Source organism: Tursiops truncatus, chromosome 16 (genome assembly GCF_011762595.2).
Source record: "Tursiops truncatus isolate mTurTru1 chromosome 16, mTurTru1.mat.Y, whole genome shotgun sequence".
In the NCBI taxonomy this organism is placed as follows: Eukaryota; Metazoa; Chordata; class Mammalia; order Artiodactyla; family Delphinidae; genus Tursiops; species Tursiops truncatus.
The window spans coordinates 40,994,808-41,017,377 of record NC_047049.1 but is presented as its reverse complement, the minus strand read 5'-3'; the positions used below and the strand labels follow the sequence as shown (position 1 = coordinate 41,017,377).

General features: G+C 34.3%; 1 protein-coding gene and 1 pseudogene across 8 annotated transcripts in view; both read left to right on the top strand.

Moving 5' to 3' along the window:
- The window catches only part of PCDH15 (protocadherin related 15), a 727,135-nt gene that overhangs the window by 270,681 nt on the left and 433,884 nt on the right, over window positions 1–22,570 (top strand). For all 8 annotated transcript variants that reach the window (XM_033841882.2, XM_033841881.2, XM_073793727.1 and 5 more), the window contains one exon: window positions 13,523–13,678. In XM_033841882.2, coding sequence (XP_033697773.1) covers window positions 13,523–13,678 — 156 coding nt within the window. The remainder of the gene's footprint in view (window positions 1–13,522; window positions 13,679–22,570) is intronic.
- Window positions 3,598–4,626, top strand: LOC101325499 (myeloid leukemia factor 1-like; annotated as a pseudogene).

Sequence of the window (22,570 nt, the reverse complement as noted above, 5' to 3'; positions counted from 1 at the left end):
CTTGAGTAGATTTAAGTAGCTCAGTAATGTAACTTTAGTCTCACTTATTTGCATTCTAGTCTTGAGTGCAGAGAAAAGTGTGTATATGTATGTGTGTGGGTGTTATAACCAGTAATTGTACAGGACCTTGGGAAAACTTGAGAAGTACATCTAAACATGCCAACTCCCAAATTTCCACTTTATAAAATCGAAATGTCAGATATTCAACCTAGGGAACCTGAATCATATCACCACAGTGTTCGGGATTTATGATTCACTTTAAATATGTGTGAAGTAGATGATCCCTAATCTATTTCATATCTAAAATTCAGAGTCTTTAAGAGCTTTGTGTTGAGGTGGGCAGTAATAGGACTCTCCCACCAGCATGGGCTGCCCTGCACACTTGGGGAGGCCCATAATTCAGCTGACTGAGCAGTGGGGACAGATGTGAGAGGAGGATATCAGTGGAGAACAGGAATGAGTCTGTTGGCTCAACCTAGGGGGGAAAAAGTCATCCTTGATGCTGTTGCAATCTCCATCATTGCCCTCACTCACTATGTCGTCTCATCATGGCAACATTTTTCACACCCCACAATTTACAGTTTTGTCTGGGTGGTTAAGAAGGCGTAAAACGGAATAAGGACAGTTGTTATCTTAGAATTTATCTTGCCTTATCTTAAGTTATCTTATAATAAGTCTTGCTTTTATGAAAGCAATTTGGATAACGGCACAAACTGGCAAGGTGCAAGAGTCTCCCCAAGCTGTGTTACTCACAGGCATCCTTCTTTTTTTAAATTACATCATACTATATTATATTACACCTGGTTTCAGGTGTACAGCATTATAGTTCAAAATCTGTTTACACTACAGAGTGATCACCACCACAAGTCTAGTTATCATCCATCATCGTATGGTTGACCTCCTTTACTTGTTTTTCCCACTCCCCACAAGGCATCCTTTACTGGCTTTAAGTAGGAATACTCATATCCAAGTCATATGAATTTTATAATGTAACATGTTTGGAGAATTATAGAATATTTATCTATTTTAGGCCACTGTCATTTTATATTTTGTTTCCTTTTTTAAAATCACCTATGATTATGATAATTTACTTGTTTACTGGTAAATTACTTTCTTTTTGGAATCAGTTTTTTTTCTCAATTTGATATTAAAAAGCATAAGTTCTAGGTCTGATTTATGAGTCAAAGGAAAAGATAACCTTTAGTATTCATAAAATGCATTCCGTGTCTCCAACCTACAACATTGTTTTAATTACCAAAAATCATCTTCACTTTTTAAGATACTTATCTGTTTCCTTGGTATTATTGTTTTTTAATTTCTGATAAGGGCAGCATTTATTGGACATTGGGCAAACTGAAATAGTATCATGGGAATACACTTAAAAATTGATTTGACCTGAAAGAAATAATTACAAAAATGTGCACACGTATCATTTAAAGAACCATCCAGGCTTCTTTTTTAAGACAATAATCAAAAATAATTTCCTTTCCATTTAAAATGTTCTTTTGGATTAGAAATGCTATGGTTAAGTTAAACTTGAAAAGATGTTTTACAAATTAAAGTGTTGTCATTGGACACCTACCTGAAATTAGCTAAAGATGCTGGAGAATAGGACACCTAAAGAATATTAAATGTTAAATGAATATGGCAGAGGGAAATCTGTAAAGAAAAACAAAACAAAAGAAAACAAAAATATGCTTACATATTTGCAATGTATTTACCAATTGGCAAATCAACTTATTGAAATAATGACAAGATAGTAAATAAAAGATGTTCTAAACATTTATCTAATTATTTAGATAATTTATTTATAATTATATATAATTATCTAGATAAATATACAATTATTTATCTAAGTGAATTCAAGCCTGTATAGTTAAAGAACGTCATGACAAAGATCTAAGTTTGCCATTTTGTACAAGTACTCTTACAGGGTGGTGGGACTTACAAAACCGGAATTAAAATAGACACAGGATTTGGGCCGGGCCTTCTATGAGTAGGGGCACTTTGCAGCTTTTTTTTTTTTTTTCCAAATAGAATTTGTGACCATGAAGGAGTGACAGATAAATAATAAGACGTTATGCCTTTATTTTCTTTCCTGGCAGCATTAGTTGAGAAAGGTTGATGAGGAAAATGCTTTCAGTTCAGGGTAAAAAATAATAATGTTAATTAAGAATGCCCTCAATCCAGAAATTGAAAGTGTGAGATTAAATGGTTTCTGTTACAAAATTAAGGTGGTGGAGCCCTCACTGACAGAGAAATCAGGAAGAAGAGAGGAAAAGCCAGATAGTAATACCAAATGTAAGATCAAGGCAAGGTTAACTAGATAGAGCACGTATTTTTAATACAGTATCATTTAAAGTTAGCTGAGTATAGATGCTTTACAGAATTATTGAATGTTAGAGCTGAAAGGAAACAAAGTTTTGCTAATTCAGTATTTTCTTTCATAAACTGTGCAGTAGATTTAGAGATAAATATATAGGTAAAGGGCCAGTCTTTAAAGTTTAGCACGTCTATAGTAACATGAGAAAAATGAAACAAAATAAAACAGGAGTGATTTTTCCCCCAAAGTTAAGTGTATTCATTTTATTCTGATATCATCCCCTTTTCACATTTTTAGATTATTTGTTTTAGTTCTGTGAAAAATGCCATGATTATTTTGATAGGGATTGTGTCGAATCTGTAGATTGCTTTAGATAGTATGGGCATTTTAACAATATTAATTATTCCAGTCCACAAAAAAGGTATATCTTTCCTTTTATTTGTGTCATCTTCCATTTCTTTCATCAACATCTTAGAGTTCTCAGAGTACAGATCTTTCATCTCCTTGGTTAAATTTATTCCTAGGTATTTATTCTGTTTAATGCAGTTGTAAGTAGGATCGTTTACTTGATTTCTCTTTCTGATAGTTCATTATTAATGTATAGAAATGCAACAGTGTTCTGTATATTAAATTTGTTGTATCCTGAAACTGTACTGAATTTATTTATTAGTTATAGTAATTTTTTTGTGAAGTCTTTAGTGTTTTCTACATATAGTATTATGTCATCTGCAAATAGTGACAGTTTTACTTCTTCCCTTCCAATTTGGATATCTTTAATTTATTTTATCTCGTCTAATTGCTGGCACTAGGACTTCCAATACTATGTTGAACAAAAGTGGTGAGAGTAGCATCCTTGTCTTATTCTTTTTTTTTTTTTTTTTTTTTTTTTTGCGGTACGCGAGCCTCCCACTTGCTGTGGCCTCTCCCTTTGCGGAGCACAGACTCCGGACGCGCAGGCCCAGCGGCCATGGCTCACAGGCCCAGCCGCTCCGAGGCACGTGGGATCCTCCCGGACCGGGTCACGAACCCGCCTCCCCTGCATCGACAGGCGGACTCTCAACCACTGCGCCACCAGGGAAGCCCCCTTGTCTTATTCTTGATCTTAGAGGAAAAGCTTTCAGCTTTTCACCATTGGGTATGATGTTAGCTGTGAGTTTGTCATAAATGGCCATTATTGAACAGGCTGGCTCAGGCTGCGGCCGCGGCAAGTTGCATCGTTTTCCAGTCTGTCCGTGAATGTCGCCACCTGAGACAGAGCCAGGATGTTTGGGATGCTGAGCAGCAGCTTTGAGGATGATCCCTTCTTCTCTGATTCGTTCATGGCACACTGAGAAAGTATGCGACAGATGATGAGAAATTTTTCTGAACCTTTTGGAAGAGACATGTTCAACATCTCTGATGGTAGAGGAAGAGCTTGTAACCGTACGGGATATGAGGATGGAGAAAACTCCTTGACTTGTACAGATGTCAACCCTCTTCTGTCAATGGACCAAATAATGTTAAATATACGAAACAGTATGCAGGAATTACAAAGAAACTTTGGTCACTTTTCAATGGATCCAAATGGACATTTGTTTAGTTCTTCCTCAGTTATGACTTATTCCAAAGTAGGAGATGAACAACCAAAGATTTTCCAGACCTCAACTCAAACTCGCAGGGCTCCAGGAGGAATAAAAGAAAGTAGGAGGGCACTGAGAGATTCTTGAGAGTGGACTAGAAAAAATGGCTGTTGGTCATCACCTTCATGACCAAACTCATGTCATTAAAAAGTCAAAGAATAGGGCTTCCCTGGTGATGCAGTGGTTGAGAGTCCGCCTGCCGATGCAGGGGACACGGGTTTGTGCCCCGGTCCGGGAAGATCCCACATGCCACTGAGCAGCTGGGCCCGTGAGCCATGGCCGCTGAGCCTGCGTGTCCGGAGCCTGTGCTCTGCAACGGGAGAGGCCACAACAGTGAGAGGACAGTGTACCGCAAAAAAAAAAAAAAAAAAAAGAAAAAGTCAAAGAACAGCAAGACTGGAGATAAAGAGGTCAATCAAGAGTTCATCAATATGAATGAAAGTGATGTTCATGCTTTTGATGATGAGTGGCAAAATGAGATTCTGAAGGGGACCAAGGGGACACTGGTGCAATCTAGAAAACTCTAGGATGTGAAGCATTGGTCATGAGAATTCAGGATCCCAAGAACTTAAAAGAAGGGAGAAATTTCATCTAAGTCCAGCCATTGAACGTGGGAGAAGATCAAATGTTTCTGTGGACAAACTCAACATCAAAGGATCACCTGTGAAAATCAACAAAAAATAAATAGCATTGCATTTGATTTGTTTAGTTTTGGTTGTTTGAACAGAGAAAGTAATGGTGCATAGTAATACATGTAAGACCAATCGCTTGTTGTTAAATCAATACTATGTTCTTAGCAAAAAAAAAAAAAAAATTGGCCATTGTGTTGAGCTATAGTACCAATCTACCAACTTTGTTGAGAGTCTTTTTTTTTTTAATCATGAATGGATGTTGAATTTTGTCAAATCCTTTTTTTGTATCTATTGCGATGATCATATGATTTTTATCCTTCATTTGGTAATATGGTGTATAATTTGGATTGATTTGCAAATATTGAACCATCCTTGCATCCCTGGAATAAATCCCACTTGATCATGATGTATGAACCTTTTAATATATTGTTGAATTCAGTTTGCTAATATTTTGTTAAGAATTTTTGCATCTATGTTCATCAGGAATATTGGCCTCTAATTTTCTCTTTTTATAATGTCTTTGTCTGGTTTTGATATCAAGGTAATGCTGGCCTCATAGAATGAGTTTGGAAGCATTCCTTTCATTTGTATTTTGTCTTGGAATAGTTTGAGAAGGATAGGTATTAACTCTTTAAATGTTTGGTAGAATTCCCTTGTGAAGCTTTCTGGTTCTATACTTTTGTTTGTTGGGAGTTTATTGATTATTCGTTTAATTTCATCACTAGTAATTTGTCTGTTCATATTTTCTATTTCTTCCGTATTCAGTCTTGGAAGATTATATGTTTCTAATTTGTTTATGTCTTCTAGGTTGTCCAGTTTTTGACATAAACTTATCTATAGTAGTCTCTTATCATTGTTTGTATTTCTATGATATTAGTTGTAAATTCTCCTCTTTCATTTCTAATTTACTTTATTTGGGCCCTCTCTCTTTTTCTCTTGATGAGTCTGGCTAAAGATTAATTTTGGTTTTCTTTTAAAAAAACAGCTCTTAGTTTCATTATTCTTTCTATTGCCCTTTAGTCTCTATTTCATTTATTTCCACTCTGATCTCTATCATTTCCTTTCGTCTAATAATTTTGGGTTTTGTTCTTTTTCTGATTCCTTTAGGTGTAAAACTAGGTTGTTTATTTGATATTTTTCTGTATCAATATAAATTTCCCTCTTAGAACTGTTTTTATTGTGTTCCATAGATTTTGGAAAGTTGTGTTTATATTTTCATTCTTCTCAAGGTATTTTTTTAAATTTCCTCTTTGATTTCTTTGTTGACCTATTGCTTATTTTTTTAGTACCATGTTGTTGTCTCCACATGCTTGTATTTTCTGCAGTTTTCTTCCTGTAATTGATTTCTAGTTTCATACAATTGTTGTGGGAAAATAACTCAATATGATTTCAGTAATATTAAATTTATTGAGACTTGTTTTTTGGCTAGCATGTGATCTATTATGGGGAATGTTCCATGTGGACTTTAAAAGAATAGGTAATTCTGCTCCTCTGGATGGGATGTTCTATTGCTACCTATCTAGCTCCTCTGGATGGGATGTTCTATTGCTACCTATCTAGTCCATATGATACAATGTGTCATTTAAGGTCAATGTTTCCTTTTTGCATTTCTGTCTGGATGATATCCATTTGATATAAGTGGGGAATTAAAGTCCTCTACTATTATTGTATTAGTGTTAATTTATCTATTTATGCCTTTTAATATTTGCTTTATATATTTAGGCACTCTTAGGTATATATATGTTTAAAAATGTTATATCTTATTTAGTTGACCTCTTTATCATCATGTAATGCCTTTGTCTTTTGTTATACTCTTTGTTTTAAAGTCTGTTAATTTAAAGTCTATAATTATTGTCTCATGAGCAATATTCTCTATTCACTATTGGACATAGGATAATAGTGGTCACAATAAAATCAGTAATTCAAATTGCAATAAAAAATATAATTCTGGCACAGTCCTGTTATACTTATCTCAAAACTCTGGGCAAACTTCTAAAAGATTTGAATAGTGAAAAATTGTGTTCATAACAATCCCAACATTTTAAAAAAATTATGGAAGTATAGTATAGTTGATTTACAATGTTGTGTTAATTTCTGTTGTACAGCAAAGTGACTCAGTTATACATATATATATTCTTTTTCATATTCTTTTCCATTCTGGTTTATCACAGGATATTGAATATAGTTCCCTGTGCTATACAGTCAAACCTCGTTGTTTATCCATCCTTTATATACTAGTTTGCATCTGCTAATCCCAAGCTCCCAATCCTTCCCTCCACCACCCCTCTCTCCCTTGGCAACCACAAGTCTGTTCTCTATGTCTGTGAGTCTGTTTCTGTTTCATAGATATGTTCATTTTTGTTGTACTTAGATTCCACATATAAGTGATATCATATGGTATTTGTCTTTCTCTTTCTGACTTACTTTACTTAGTATGATAATTTCTGGGTCCATCCATGTTGCTGCAAATGACATTGTTTCATTCTTTTTAATGGCTGAATAATATTCCAGTGTGTGTGTGTGTGTGTGCGTGTGTGTGTACACACACGCACACACACACACAGCATCTTTATCCATTTATCTGTCGATGGACATTTAGGTTGTTTCCATGTCTAGGCTATTGTATATAGTGCTGCTATGAAAATAGGGGTGCATGAATATTTTAGAATTATAGTTTTGTCTGGATATATGCCTAGGAGTGGGATTGCTAAATCATATGGCAACTCTATTTTTAGTTTTTTGAGGAACCCTCTATACACTTTTCCATAATGGCTGCACCAATTTACATTCCCATCAACAGTGTAAGAGGGTTCCCTTTTTTCCACACCCTCTCCAACATTTATTATTTGTAGACTTTTTAATGATACCTGTTCTGACCAGTGTGAGGTGGTACCTCATTGTAGTTTTTGTTTGCATTTCTCTAATAATTAGTGATGCTGAGCATCTTTTTATGTGTCTGTTGGCCATCTGGATGTCTTCTTTGGAGAAATGTCTATTTAGTCTTCTGCCCATTTTTCAATTGAGTTGTTTGTTTTTTTGTTGTTGAGTTGTATGATTTGTTTGTATATTTTGGAAATTAAGCCCTTGTCTGTCACATTATTTGCAAATATTTTCTCCCGGTCTGTAGGTTGCCTTTTAATTTTGTTTATGGTTTCCCTTGCTGTACAGAAGCTTGCAAGTTTGATTAGGTCCCATCTGTTTATTTTGCTTTTATTTCTATTGCCTTGGGAGACTGACCTAAGAAAACATTGGTACAGTTTATGTCAGAGAATGTTTTGCCTATGTTCTCTTCTAGGAGTTTTATAGTGTCATGTCTTATATTTAAGTCTTTAAGCCATTTTCAGTTTATTTTTCTGTATGGTGTGACGGTGTGTTCTACCTTCATTGATTTACATGTGGCTGTCCAACTTTCCCAACACCACTTGCTAAAGAGACTCTTTTCCCCATTTTATATTCTTGCCTTCTTTGTTGAAGATGAATTGTCCATAGGTGTATGGGTTTATTTCTGGTCTCTCTGTTCTGTTCCATTGATCCATATGTCTGTTTTTGTGTCAATACCATGCTGTTTTGATTATTGAAGCTTGGTAGTATTGTCTGAAGTCTGGGGGGGTTATGCCTCCTGCTTTGTTCTTTTTCCTAAGAATTGCTTTGGCAATTCTGGGGCATTTATGGTTCCATATTAATTTTAGGATAGTTTGTTCCAGTTCTGTGAAAAATGTCATGGGTAATTTCATAGGGATCACAATAAACCTGTAGATTGCTTTGGGTAGTATGGCCATTTTAACTATATTAATTCTTAGAATTCAAGAGCATGGAACATGCTGAATATCTTAACATCTCTTCTTTTGGATTTTAAATTGGTAAATGCACAAAGAGCTTTGACTTCTATTTCCAGGCCAATATCCATTTAACTACTAAGTTTTGTACTTTTATCTCCACAGTATGTCTTGCATTTGCATCCATCAGCATAACTCCAGGACAGCCCCTCTTAGTTCTCACTTGACTTTGGAAAAATCTCCTAATAGTTCTCCTTACTATATTTCACGATTCAACCTTCTCCAGTTTTAGTGTCTCAAAGCACAGTTATGACCTTATTGGTAGATGAATTCTCAGTGCAAACTGTCCCTTGAGGTTTCCTAGATTCAACCTGCAGCCTATCTCTTTTCCTTTTATTTAGAAACATATATTCTCTAATCTAGGAAAACTGAACTAATTGCTGTTCCCTCAACATAATCTAACTTTTTCTTATCATGCCTACCCTGATACTCTTTTGAACCTATACTTTGAAATTACCTTTATCCATTACCATCAGTTAAATGTTATCTACTACCAAAACATGTCTTAAATTTCTACTCTCTACATAAAATATTTCCTAATAGTAACACTGGTACATAATTTCTTACTCCAAACTCCTAAGCCTTCAAAACTCTTTTTTTTTTTTTTTTTTTTTTGGGTGTGCCATGCAGTTTGTAGGATCTTAGTTCTCCAACCAGGGATTGAATTCAGGCCCCAGCAGTGAAGGCACCAAGTCCTAACCACTGGACTGCCAGGGAATTCCTTCAGAACTCTTTTTTGACTCACATTATAGTTATCTATATTCATCTCATATCAGTTTTACAGGATTTGCTTAATGTAAAAGGACTATGTCATATTAATCCCAAACCATGTTGAACTTTCCATAAAATAAGTACAATTAAATAAACTTAGTGTCCTTAATAACTGATTGTGAAAAACCTACACATTTCTAAATATTACATATACCTAACAATATTTTCAAATCCGTACTTTCTTCTTTAGGCAACTTCTTTAAATATACCATTTATTTTGAAAGCTTAATTTATGAAGTACACTTATAACTCTGGCCAGCCATTTATGTTAACTTTTGTTTCATTGTTTAAAAAGTATTTCTACAACATACTGGGTCTTATTTCTTTTCACTGTCCTCCAGTTTATTTTTAAAGTAATGAAGACTTTTTATTTTGTAAAAATAGTATTTATATAGGAAGAAAAATCATGATAAAAAACTTCCATTCCTGTGAGGAGTGAATAACATTTGCCTTTGCTTTATGAAAAATAAAATCAGTTCTTATTCAGGTTTGCTAAACATTTATTTATTAAGCAATCCAAATAATGTATCTTCTAGAAAAAACTCAGTTCTCCTTAGACTGAATATGTATGCTATAATCTACACTGTTCGCATCAATAAATTATTTATAAAAGCTTCACTTTGCATGTTGCAACTTAAGTGATTGAAAAATGTAATAAATGTTTTTCAAATTAAAAAATTCATACATATTTATTGGAAAAAAATTCTTCACCTACTTTTTACTCTTGGCCTTACTTTTCAAAGATAACCTTCATCAACTGTTGGTACATATCATTCCTGAACTTTATCTATGTATGTCAAAATGTATTCACACATGTGTACTAATATACAGATATGCAAATATACATTCAGAGTACTATGCTGAACAATTGTTTTTAAATTTGGACAATAGTTTGCATGTCTAGGTATATATGAATGGTAATCACCCTAATAATTACCCCCAAACAGTTTATACACAGCATTTTTTTTTCTGATTTGTTTCATGAATGAAGCAATTTAAGAGAATCAGAGAAAGAATTGCCATGACTTATTTTTGCCACCCAGTTATTAAAAATAAACCAAAACTTCCCTAACACATTCCTAAGCATTTTAGATTCCCTAAACTCTCACTAATAGACTTGGTGGAACTGTCTTTGGTATATTTATGACCTTGTTACAGAGCAGAATAGATTCTATTCCAACGTGAGATTACAGTGAATGCTGTATATTAGCCACAGGGAATTCTTGCCTTCATCATGATCCATTATGGTTGGAATTTATTGCAAGCTAAGTTCTATCCATGCTACTAACAGTTGCATAGGGGACTAAAGTTGACAGTGACAAGAGTTCCAGGTGACCTGGTTATATCTAATCTATGGGCACTTAGTGCGAGTAAGTGGGGCTGAGTCGCAGCACACTACATCTGATCCTCTACTTACAAAGGTTGTGACCTTTCTGTCCCATGCTAACACTTACTATAGAATTAGAAGTTGATATGGAATGGTTTTATAGGTCTCTCTCACAATATTTATAAGATAAATAACTTTAGAAGAACATAAATTGTCACCTGATTGTCTTCTGAGAGGTGTGCCAAGGGCTAATAGTAGAAGTATTTATTGTTTTTTACTTTACAATTGAAATATGCAGTACTTAAAAAGCCTATTAAAGCAAAGACTTTAAAACTGGTAGTAAAAAATGGAGGTCATATAATTTAAATTCTTTCCAGAATATTTCTAAGACCTAGTCTTTTTAAGTTATATTTTAGTCTCAAGCTTGCAGATTTTCAGTGATGGGGCTTAATTTTTTGGATAGTCCATTCTATTCTGACCCACTTTGGATTAATAGAAAATCTCGACTTATATTGAAAACATATGCTTTGTAATACTTTTTATTTATTGTTCTTATTTCTATACTCTGAGACTACAATGAATAAACTAATTTATCTTTTCATAACAACCATTCAGATGTCTGATGAATCTTGTGATTTTTAGTTTAAACATCTCAAATTTTATCACACATTCTCAGGATGATTAGACTTCACTTCCAATTTGGCCATAAAATGGTGCTTATTGTAATCCACCTATCTCTTCATCTATTATTAATGCATATGAAGTAGTTTGTATTATTATTCTAGTAGTCCATTTACAGTGTTGGCATGTAAACTCATCTTTACATGCCAACTCAAAATTTTTTAAAACTCAAAAGTTTACAATTATATTTTCATATTAATGTTTGTAGCCACTTATTACTATATTTGGGCAATTAACTTTTTTTCTAATACAAATAAGATTATTTAAATTTATTATTGTAGAAGTGTAGATTTTTGATACTTATTATTCTGATAAAATTATTTTGAACCTTGTCTTTTATCATTAAATGTAGTATATATCCTTCTGAACTTTGTAGCATTCACAGATTTTACACACATGGCTTTAATACATTTATGTATGTCAGTGATTAAAAGTGAATTGGGGCAGACATTAGAACTCAGATCTGTATGGTACTTCACTAGAGACCTTCCTCCATATGATAATGATGCTTCAAGTTATTCTTTCTAGATACAATTATTCAGCCAGGTACAATACAATTTGATTGCATTTCTCTTTATTGGCCATAAAAATATCTTGATATTAAACAATGTTTTCTTCAGGTTAGGTATAGTTTCTACAACATTCTACTCATTAGAAATGTGACATTTTTAATGAACCTACCCTAAGTTCCAGTAATCATTGCTATATCTTTAAATTGGTTTTAATCCAAATATTTAATAATTTGTTTTATAATTCAAGATTGTCAGTAGTTTTTTTTAGATTCATGTTTTTTTACTTTTTTGGATATTTAGCTTTTTATAAGTAAAAAATAATTTACATCTGTTATGTGTTAATATGTGCCTAGCACATGGTAAGCTCATTTAATACTTATGATGATTATGTCATGTCAGTGTTTAGTATTATCCCCATTTTTAGAAGTGAATAAACTAAGCACAGAGAGAGTTTGCATCTAGATCATACAATTAGTAGGTTATGGAACTAAGGCTAGAAGCACAGCAGTACAACTCGGGTAGTACTCAGTCATCTGTTCTAGACACAGTGCTAGTTACTGGGTAGAGAGATTTAGTTATGACCAAAATAACACCCCAGGCTTTATGAAGCTTCCAGTATAGTAAAGGGAGACAAACTCAAACAAATATATAAAATGTGTAATATGCCATGTGATGCATGAGAAATGTAGTAAAAACAGTAAATAAATAGGGGGAAAGTTGAAAGGACAGAGCAGACTGGAGGCATGGCATTCTAAACAGGGTGGTCAGAATAGATCATACTGATAGAATTATATGTAAAGAAAATTTTATAAACTCAAAAATATTTTAAAAATCACAAAGAAATATTCTGTGGTGTTAAACACTTTAACTCTAGAGTCAGAGATGTGTGTATCCCACTTCTGCAAGCCCTTCATCGTAGCACCTGAGTAATAAATGCCCCCTTGATGACAATTCTCCCCTTATAAGAATTTATCATAAAAAATAATTAAAGTTAGCACATATTTATGTACAGTATGTTTACCAAGATATAAACATTTTGCTTGTAATGACAAAAATTGACAATAATAAACATCTCATTATAAGTTTTTACTTAGACCAACTATGCTATAGACTTATGATGGAATACAAAATATAGCTTCATAGTAGTATACATCAAAGTGCTATAGAAAATCTGTATTTGCAAACATGGGATGATATTCACGTGTGTGTGTGTGTGTGTGTGTGTGTGAGTGTATGTGTGTATAAAACAGATGTATATTTGGAAAGAGGGAAAGATTAGCAAAATAAACATCTAACTGTATAGAATTAGGAAGTTTGATTGGGTTGTGAATGGATTCTCTTCTTTTGGTTATCTATATTTTAGTTTTTATCAGATATGAATGTTTAATATTTTAGCAAAAATATAGATTTAAACAAATGATATACCATGTTATACAGTCTCTCTATCCTATGTATATTATCATTAATACATTGTTTTTATAAATTAGAAGTTTATGTCATTGCTTCTTTGACTTTTGGAAGGACAAAATATGTGGCATCCCATCAAATATCAGACATTAATTTTGTGATTGTGTTCGTCACCGGTTTTCTAATTATGAACATAATACTACCTCAGACCCTATATTTTGAAAATTAAGCAATGAAATAATCATGATTGTCTTCACTTTTCCTTAAAATAAGGCAAAATGGATCAATTTTTATAGATTACTATCATTTAAAAGTGAATAAACATAGAAGATTTTATTAAACAAATACTTTGACAGTAATGAGATGCTTCAGTTTCAATTATTTTTTTAAAAAGATGCAATTTCTGTGTTGCAGCCTCCAATGAACATACACTCCATCGTGGTACAGGTTCAGTGCATCAACAAAAAAGTGGGTACTGTTATCTACCATGAAGTTCGAATCGTGGTGAGAGACAGAAATGACAACTCACCCACATTCAAGCATGAAAGCTACTACGCCACAGTGAATGAGGTCAGTTTCTATCCACTACTCTCTGCTTCCTTTTTATTGATATATGTAATTGACTGTATATTTTAAATATTTTGAAATTATTCCTCTATAGTAACAATCTTAACTGTTTAAAAATATCAAGAAAACATTTTAAAAAATAGTGCTTTAGAAGAAATAAGGTCTGAGTGACTTCTGATACAATTTCAGGAATTCACTTTACTACAGGAAAAAAATTGCTTTATTTATAATAATGGCCAAAATGTTGGCATTTTTTAATCATCTTCAACAACTTAATGCCTGAATCTAAATACATACACGCTTACTGAGGCTCAATGGGTGCTATTTATTCTCATTGTAAAATGAGACAGATTTTTGTTTTGTATCTCTGAGGTGGTAGCAGTAATTCAATACTAGAAGAAAATATGTATTTGATATTTTATTAATTTAAAGTTATTTTCTCAATTTTAAAATCAAGTTCTGGCATATTAAAAATATTTTAATATAAATCAAAGCTAAATTCTTATAAGAAAATCCTTATCAAACTATTTAAAAATATTTTTAAAGTAGTATTATTGCTTTTATTAGAACATGCTTTTTTGTTGTTTCTTGTTTTACTTTGTTTTGTTTTCCCTTTGAACCAAAATCCATGGGCCAAGAACACTTTTTATGTTATTTTTTAAAAATAGTGCTTACTCTATTAATTTTTTGTAGAAAAAATATAAAATATTATAAAAAATTATAAAATATTTCTGAAGTATCTCTAATATCATCTATTATGTGTACTTTAGACACAAAAAATGAACTATATTTTTAATAGCCTAAACTTTAGCAAATCATCTTTACCTCCATGTCTTTTTTTTTTATCTTAAAATATGTACCTACTTTATAGGAGGAAGTCAGTATAATTTGGGTATTAAACACAGCATTGGGCCTATAAATTCTACATGCTTTTTGAAATTATTTAAAATGTATCTTATTTACCTCAACATTCTTCTATTCACTAAAAATTGAAGAAATTATGTTTCCTGTAATCTGAGACTTTCTAGATTGTATTACTAAAAACAAAATAATAAATAAAAGAAATAAAAGCTTTTTAAAGTTTAACAGGCGAAATTACTTGTTAGTTAATGCTCGACCTTTTTGAGCTTTTACTTAATAGGCTTCTGCTAAAACAGACAAATGCTAATTAATGTAATTAATCATGTTACATGATTAATTATTTTAGCATCTAAAGCATACTTTTTGAATGAGATTTTGCTTTTTTTGTTTGAGTGCTAGCTTTGAGTATAAACTAATAGATGAGTTATCTTAGGCAACATATCTAATTTTAAAATCCATTCCTGTACCATGTTTAACTGTTGTTGGATACATGTCTTTAGTTCATTTTTCATAAAGAAATGTATAATGTTCAATTTGAATTCAAAGTATCCTATGTAATTTGACTACTTCCACTCCCCCTCCAATTTTTTTCAGCACCTTGCTAAAAACTAACCTTTTCAAATACTATTTTAATTGTGTCACTCTCCTATTCAAAAATTGTGTAATTTCTCATTATTATCAGGAAAAATGTCATCTATCTCCACTGGCTGATTTTCAAACCCTTCCATAATCTGACCTTTTGTCAATGTATTCTTAACTTCAATTGCTCTCTGATACTGCCTCATTCTGTTCAGATTAACTTCCTCATGTCTTACAAATATATTCATTTCTTTGGCTTTGCTCACACTGTTCAGTTTACTTAGAATGGAATCTTCCCTACCTTGCAAGTCTCCAAGTTTTATTCATCTTTTAAAATTTAACACATGATCTATTTCCATTTCTTATTTCTATACTCATCCCCAGCTATACACATTGATCAATCTTCAGTTTCTCCAAACTCTAAACTCCTATGTCATCTGGATAAATGTTAGAGTGATACAATTTATATAAACATTAAACATTTTATCTTAAACATTATTTGTAGAGGCAAGATTTCTTTACAAAGCTGCCTAATTATGATTTTCTCTTAATGCATTTCCTAAAGACAACCGAGGCAATCCTATCCCACTGTTACTGTGGTCATATATTCTATGGTTTGATTATGTAAAATGTGTGTAATTGATGATATTTTCCTCCATTGATTTTGCTCATACTCTCTCATATCTATTTTCTTGTAAAGAGTCCAAAGTTTATTTAAACATCAAAACATAATTATAAGAAAAAATGAAATTTAGCTATTTTTCTCATCCTTCATTTATCTGAGTAGTTCTTAGTTTAATTGGCTTGAATGGGTTTATCTTTATATCTATATCTCTCCACTGGGAAAATACATTGCAATTTTATATATACCCATATGTATATATGTGTATGTATATATGTATGTGTGTGTGTATATATACTATGTCTGTGTGTGTGTGTGTGTATATATATATGTATATATATATACACAATGCAACTACAGTGCTGCCTGTAAAATAAAATTAAGTAAAATACATTTTACTCTGTGCAAGATTGCAAGATATTTTCCATGCTATTTCTTCTTTTAGTATAAGGCATGCAGTTAATGCAGTTAAGACTAGAAAGATCTAAATGCTTTTCCAAAAAAAAAAAATCATTCAGAGTTTAAGAGATTGTTGGTGTCAAAATATTTTACACTTCATCAGAATGCAAAAGATAGGTACAAAGTCATCATCACAGATTTATAAAAGAAGCTTCTAAAATTAAAGTCCTGATTAGTCACTCTCCTTATTAACTGTGAGAAAACCAAGACCTGGAGCAGCACATGAATTGGCTACCAAGGTTTAAAATTCTTTCTTTGTGAGACATAAAGCATTGCAAGTATTTTTTTTCTCTCTGGGTAATTGGAGACTCTCAATTAGTTTTGGATAATTGTATCATTAAGTAATTAGTCTTGTTGGTTCGAAGAACAAATTGCAAAGTCTAATTGCTGCTGATTATTCTTAAGTAATTTTTGGAAGATAAATATTTTCTGGCAGTGATGTCTTTGATAACACATGCATCCCATTTCAAAAAATTCCTTTTGACATAATAAAAAGTAAACAAGGACAAGTCAAGGCAGACGTAGTGTTTTCTTGCGCCTGTGAAGAATTAATCTCAGGATAATATAGAGGTTATATTTGTCCTGGTCTTTAATGATCTCATTACAGATGGGCAGTTTTTTTAGTCAATATTAATTTGTTCTTTTGGTCACCTTGAATATCACACTAAATGTACTTTGCTGCTGTGACATGATGTGATTTATTGGAGATAATTTGTTGGCACTTTCTGAAAGAATGTTTCCTTGCATTTCTCTTGACAGGTAGATGGTTTACAGTCAGAAAGAAAGAGAGAAAGAAAGGAAGGAAGGGAGGAGAAGGAACCATATATTGTGTAGTAATGTAGTATTTACTGTTGAAAAAATTTGCATGTAAGTGGACCTGTACCATTCAAACGTCAAGGGTATATATAAAAATTCTGAACTCTATTTCTTTGTTCCTGGAAACTTGGGGAAATAGAGTTCAGATGTAATTATAAGGTTGGACTCAAGGAAATTGCCAATGTTCAACTATTTCTGATGTATAAAAACGGCAATTGAATAATATTCTATAAATAAAAAAGGTGTCTTAAATAAAATTTCATGCCACTGTATTATGGTAATGTTTCTATTTTGGCCTAATCAAAAATACATACTTCATGTCTGTTTTCAGCACTGTTGTCTCCTGATGGTGTTTTGAATTTATGTGGTGAACTGTTTCTACTATCACTTAAGTTTTGTTTAACTTAGACCTTATTTTCATGGATTGCTACTGACTTAAATATAAGGAGTTCTGTATAACAAGCTTAAATTAAGAAAGGATTAGGGCTTCCCTGGTGGCGCAGTGGTTGAGAGTCTGCCTGCCGATGCAGGGGACACGGGTTCGTGTCCCGGTCCGGGAAGATCCCACATACCGTGGAGCGGCTGCGCCCATCAGCCATGGTCACTGAGCCTGTGCGTCCGGAGCCTGTGCTGCGCAACGGGAGAGGCCACAACAGTGAGGGGCCCGCGTACCGCAAAAAAAAAAAAAAAAAAAAAAAAGAAAGGATTGAATGGAAGGAGAAGAAACTGAAGAACAAGTTGGGGTCATATCCTGAAAGGCACCATCAGTTATAAAGAGGAGCTTTAGGCAATAAGGGACCAGTAAATGGCTTAGAATATAAGTGCATTCAGATTTGCCAATTTATGATATCATTCCCACAGCTGGATGGAGAATTTTTTGAAGAGGTGAGCTGAAAAGAGATGCAAGGTAAAAATCTTGAACTGAATAAAAATGGAAAAAGAGGGTGTAGGAAGGCTATTAGGTGGATAAATTAATGAGAAAAGATGACCTGTTAATTGCAGAGGGTAAAGGAGAAAAGTGTAGACACTATATATTGTTTAGATTACCTTTGAGGTTCTGGCTTAAAATATAGCAGGATCCTACTGAGAGAATATATTAGAGAAGAACACTTTTGGGAAGATTTGCAATCTGAGGAGAATATCAGTTGTTGCAACCCAGCAAGGAATGTCTTTAGATCTCGAATAGTCCATGTCGAATAGACATAAAGATTTGTGAACCACAGTGAGTAAATTAAGATTGCCGAAGTGAGGTGTTTTGCTTTGTTTGTTTGTTTTTGATTTTGCAGAATATGACAGATAGTAGGTATCAATAAAAATCAAAGTAGTATGAGAATGAGGGGGTATTGATGCAAAAGATATATATATATATATCTTGTTTTAAGTATATAACTTTACATGATATGTATGTATATCTTTATATATCATGTAAAGATATATACTTAAAACATAAGAACAGATATATACTTAAAACATAAGAACACTAATTATAAACCAGGAGATAACCAACAAATACAGTCTAATGTTTTTGTTGCCTAGAACATGAATGAAATAATGAATAATATACATATTAATCAAACAAAATAAAGAAAGAGAACAAACAAAACAGAACATAGAATAGGTAGGAAAAATATGAACACTTACTAAGAGTGTTCAAAATAAAAGTATTCATCTTGTACAAAAATTACATTAAAAGTAAAGGGGAAAATACTCAAATTGAAAAACAAAGTTTTCAGACTAGATTAAAAAATAATGTCAAGGATTGGTTTAAGATGGTGGAGTAGAAGGATGTGCTATCACTCCCTCTTTCGAGAATAACAAAGTCACAACTAATTGCTGAAAAATCATCGACAGGAAGACACTGGAACTCACCAAAAAAGATACCCCACATCCAAAGACAAAGGAGAAGCAAAAATGGGATGGTAAGAGGGGCACAATCACAGTAAAATCAAATCCCATAACTGCTGGGTGGGTGACTCACAAACTGGAGAACACTTATACCACAGAAGTCCACCCACTGGAGTGAAGGTTCTGAGATCCACGTCAGGCTTCCCAACCTGGGGATCCGGCAACAGGAGGAGGAATTCCTAGAGAATCAGACTTTGAAGGCTAGCGGGATTTGATTGCAGGACATTGACAACACTGGGGGAAACAGAGACTCTACTATTTGAGGGCACACACAAAGTAGTGTGTGCAGTGGGACCCAGGGGAAGGAGCAGTGACCCCAAAGGAGACTGAACCAGACCTACCTGCTAGTGTTGGAGGGTCTCCTGCAGAGGCAGGGGGTGGCGGTGCCTCACCGTGAGGAAAAGGACACTGGCAGCAGAAGTTCTGGGAAGTACTCCTTGACATGAGCCCTCCCAGAGCCCGCCATTAGCCCCACCAAAGAGACCGGGTAGGCTCCAATGTTGGGTCACCTCAGGCCAAACAACCAACAGGGAGGGAACCCAGCCCCCCGCATCAGTAGACAAGTGGATTAAAGTTTTACTGAGCTCTGCCCACCAGAGAAACAGCCATCTCTGCCCACCACCAGTCCCTCCCATCAGGAAACCTGCACAAGCCTCTTAGATAGCCTCATCCACCAGAGGGCAGATAGCAGAAGCAAGAAGAATTACAATCCTGCAGCCTGTGGAACAAACACCACATTCACAGAAAGAGGGACAAGGTGAAAAGGCAGAGGGCTATGTACCAAATGAAGGAACAAGATAAAACCCCAGAAGAACAACTAAATGAAGTAGAGATAGGCAAGCTTCCAGAAAAAGAATTCAGAATAATGATAGTGAAGATGATCCAGGACCTCGGGAAAAGAATGGAGGCAAAGATCGAGAAGATGCAAGAAATGTTTAACAAAGATCTAGAAGAATTAAAGAACAAACAACAAAGATAGGGCTTCCCTGGTGGCGCAGTGGTTGAGAGTCCACCTGCAAATGCAGGGGACACAGGTTCATGCCCTGGCCCGGGATGATCCCACATGCCGCGGAGCGGCTGGGCCCATGAGCCATGGCCGCTGAGCCTGCGCATCCGGAGCCTGTGCTCCGCAACGGGAGAGACCACAACAGTGAGAGGCCCGCATACCGCAAAAACAAAAACAAACAACAGAGATGAACAATACAATAATTGAAATGAAAAATACACTAGAAGGAATCAATAGCAGAATAACTGAGGCAGAATGGATAAGTGACCTGGAAGAAAGAATGGTGGAATTCACTGCTGCAGAACAAAATAAAGAAAAAAAAATGAAAAGAAACAAAGATAGCATAAGAGATATCTGGGATAACATTAAATGCCACAACATTCTCATTATAGGGGTCCCAGAAGGAAAAGAAGGAGAGAAAGGACCCGAGAAAATATTTGAAGAGATTATAGTTGAAAACTTCCCTAACATGGGACAGGAAATAGCCACCCAAGTCCAGGAAGCACAGAGAGTCCCATACAGGATTAACCCAAAGAGAAACACGCCAAGACACACAGTAATCAAATTGGCAAAAATTAAAGTCAGAGAAAAATTATTAAAAGCAGCAAGGGAAAAACGACAAATAACATACAAGGGAACTCCCATAAGGTTAACAGCTGATTTCTCAGCAGAAACTCTACAAGCCAGAAGGGAGTGGCATGATATATTTAAAGTGATGAAAGGGAAGAACCTACAACCAAGATTACTCTAACCAGCAAGGATCTCATTCAGATTTTTTGTTTTTTTGTTTCTTTTTAGCAGTACGCGGGCCTCTCACTGTTGTGGCGTCTCCCATTGTGGAGCACAGGCTCCGGATGCGCAGGCTCAGCAGCCATAGCTCACGGGCCCAGCCATTCCGCGGCATGTGGGATCTTCCTGGACTGGGGTACGAAACCGTGTCCCCTGCATCGGCAGGCGGACTCTCAACCACTGCGCCACCAGGGAAGCCCCTCATTCAGATTTGATAAAGAAATTAAAAGCTTTACAGACAAGCAAAAGCTAAGAGAATTGAGCACCTCAAACCAGCTTTACAAGAAATGCTAAAGGAACTTCTCTAAATGTGAAACACAAGAGAAGAAAATGAGCTACAAAAACAAACCCAAAACAATTAAGAAAATGGTCATAGGAACATACATATCGATAATTACCTTAAACGTGAATGGATTAACTGCTCCAACCAAAAGACACAGGCTTGCTGAATTGATACAAAAACAAGACCCATATATATGCTGTCTACAAGAGACCTACTTCAGACCTAGGGACACATACAGACTGGAACTGAGGGGATGGAAAAAGATATTCCATGCCAATGGAAATCAAAAGAAAGCTGGAGTAGCAATGCTCATATCAGATAAAATAGAATTTAAAATAAAGTTTCAAGAGACAAGGAAGGACACTACATAATGATCAAGGGATCAATCCAAGAAGAAGATATAACAATTATAAATATATATGCACCCAACATAGGAGCACCTCAATACATAAGGCACCTGCTAACAGCTATAAAAGAGAAAATCGACAGTAATACAATAATAGTGTGGGAATTTAACACCCCACTTTCACCAATGGACAGATCATCCAAAATGAAAATAAATAAGGAAACACAAGCTTTAAATGACACATTAAACAAGATGGACTTAATTGACATTTATAGGACAGTCCATCCCAAAACAACAGAATACACATTTTTCTCAAGTGCTCATGGAACATTTTCCAGGATAGATCATATCTTGGGTTACAAATCAAGCCTTGGTAATTTAAGAATATTGAAGGTGTATCAAGTATGTTTCTGACCACAACGCTATGAGGCTAGATATCAGTTACAGAAAAAAAAACTGTAAAAAATGCAAACATATGGAGGCTAAACAATACAGTACTAAATAACCAAGACATCACTGAAGAAATCAAAGAGGAAATCAAAAAATGCCTAGAAACAAATGACAATGAAAACACAACAACCCAAAACCTATGGGTTGCAGCAAAAGCAGTTCTAAGAGGGAAGTTTATAGCAATACAGTCCTACCTCAAGAAACAAGAAAAATCTCAAATCAACAACCTAACCTTATACCTAAAGCAGTTAGAGAAAGAAGAACAAAAAACCCCCAAAGTTAGCAGAAGGAAGAAAAAGAAATAAAAGGAATCCTAATCGGAAAAGAAGTAAAACTGTCACTGTTTGCAGATGACATGATATTATACATAGAGAATACTAAAGATGCTGCCAGAAAACTACTAGAACTAATCAATGAATTTGGTAATGTAGCAGGATACAAAATAAATGCACAGAAATCTCTTGCATTCCTATACACTGATGATGAAAAATCTGAAAGAGAAATTGAGGATACACTCCCATTTACCATTGCAACAAAATGAATAAATTATCTAGGTATAAACCTACCTAAGAAGACAAAAGACCTGTATGCAGAAAACTATAAGACACTGACGAGAGAAATCAAGGACGACACAAACAGATGGAGAGATATACCATGTTCTTGGATTGGAAGAATCAACATTGTGAAAATGACCATACTACCCAAAGCAATCTACAGATTCACGGCAATCCCTATCAAACTACCGATAGCATTTTTCACAGAACTAGAACAAAAAAATT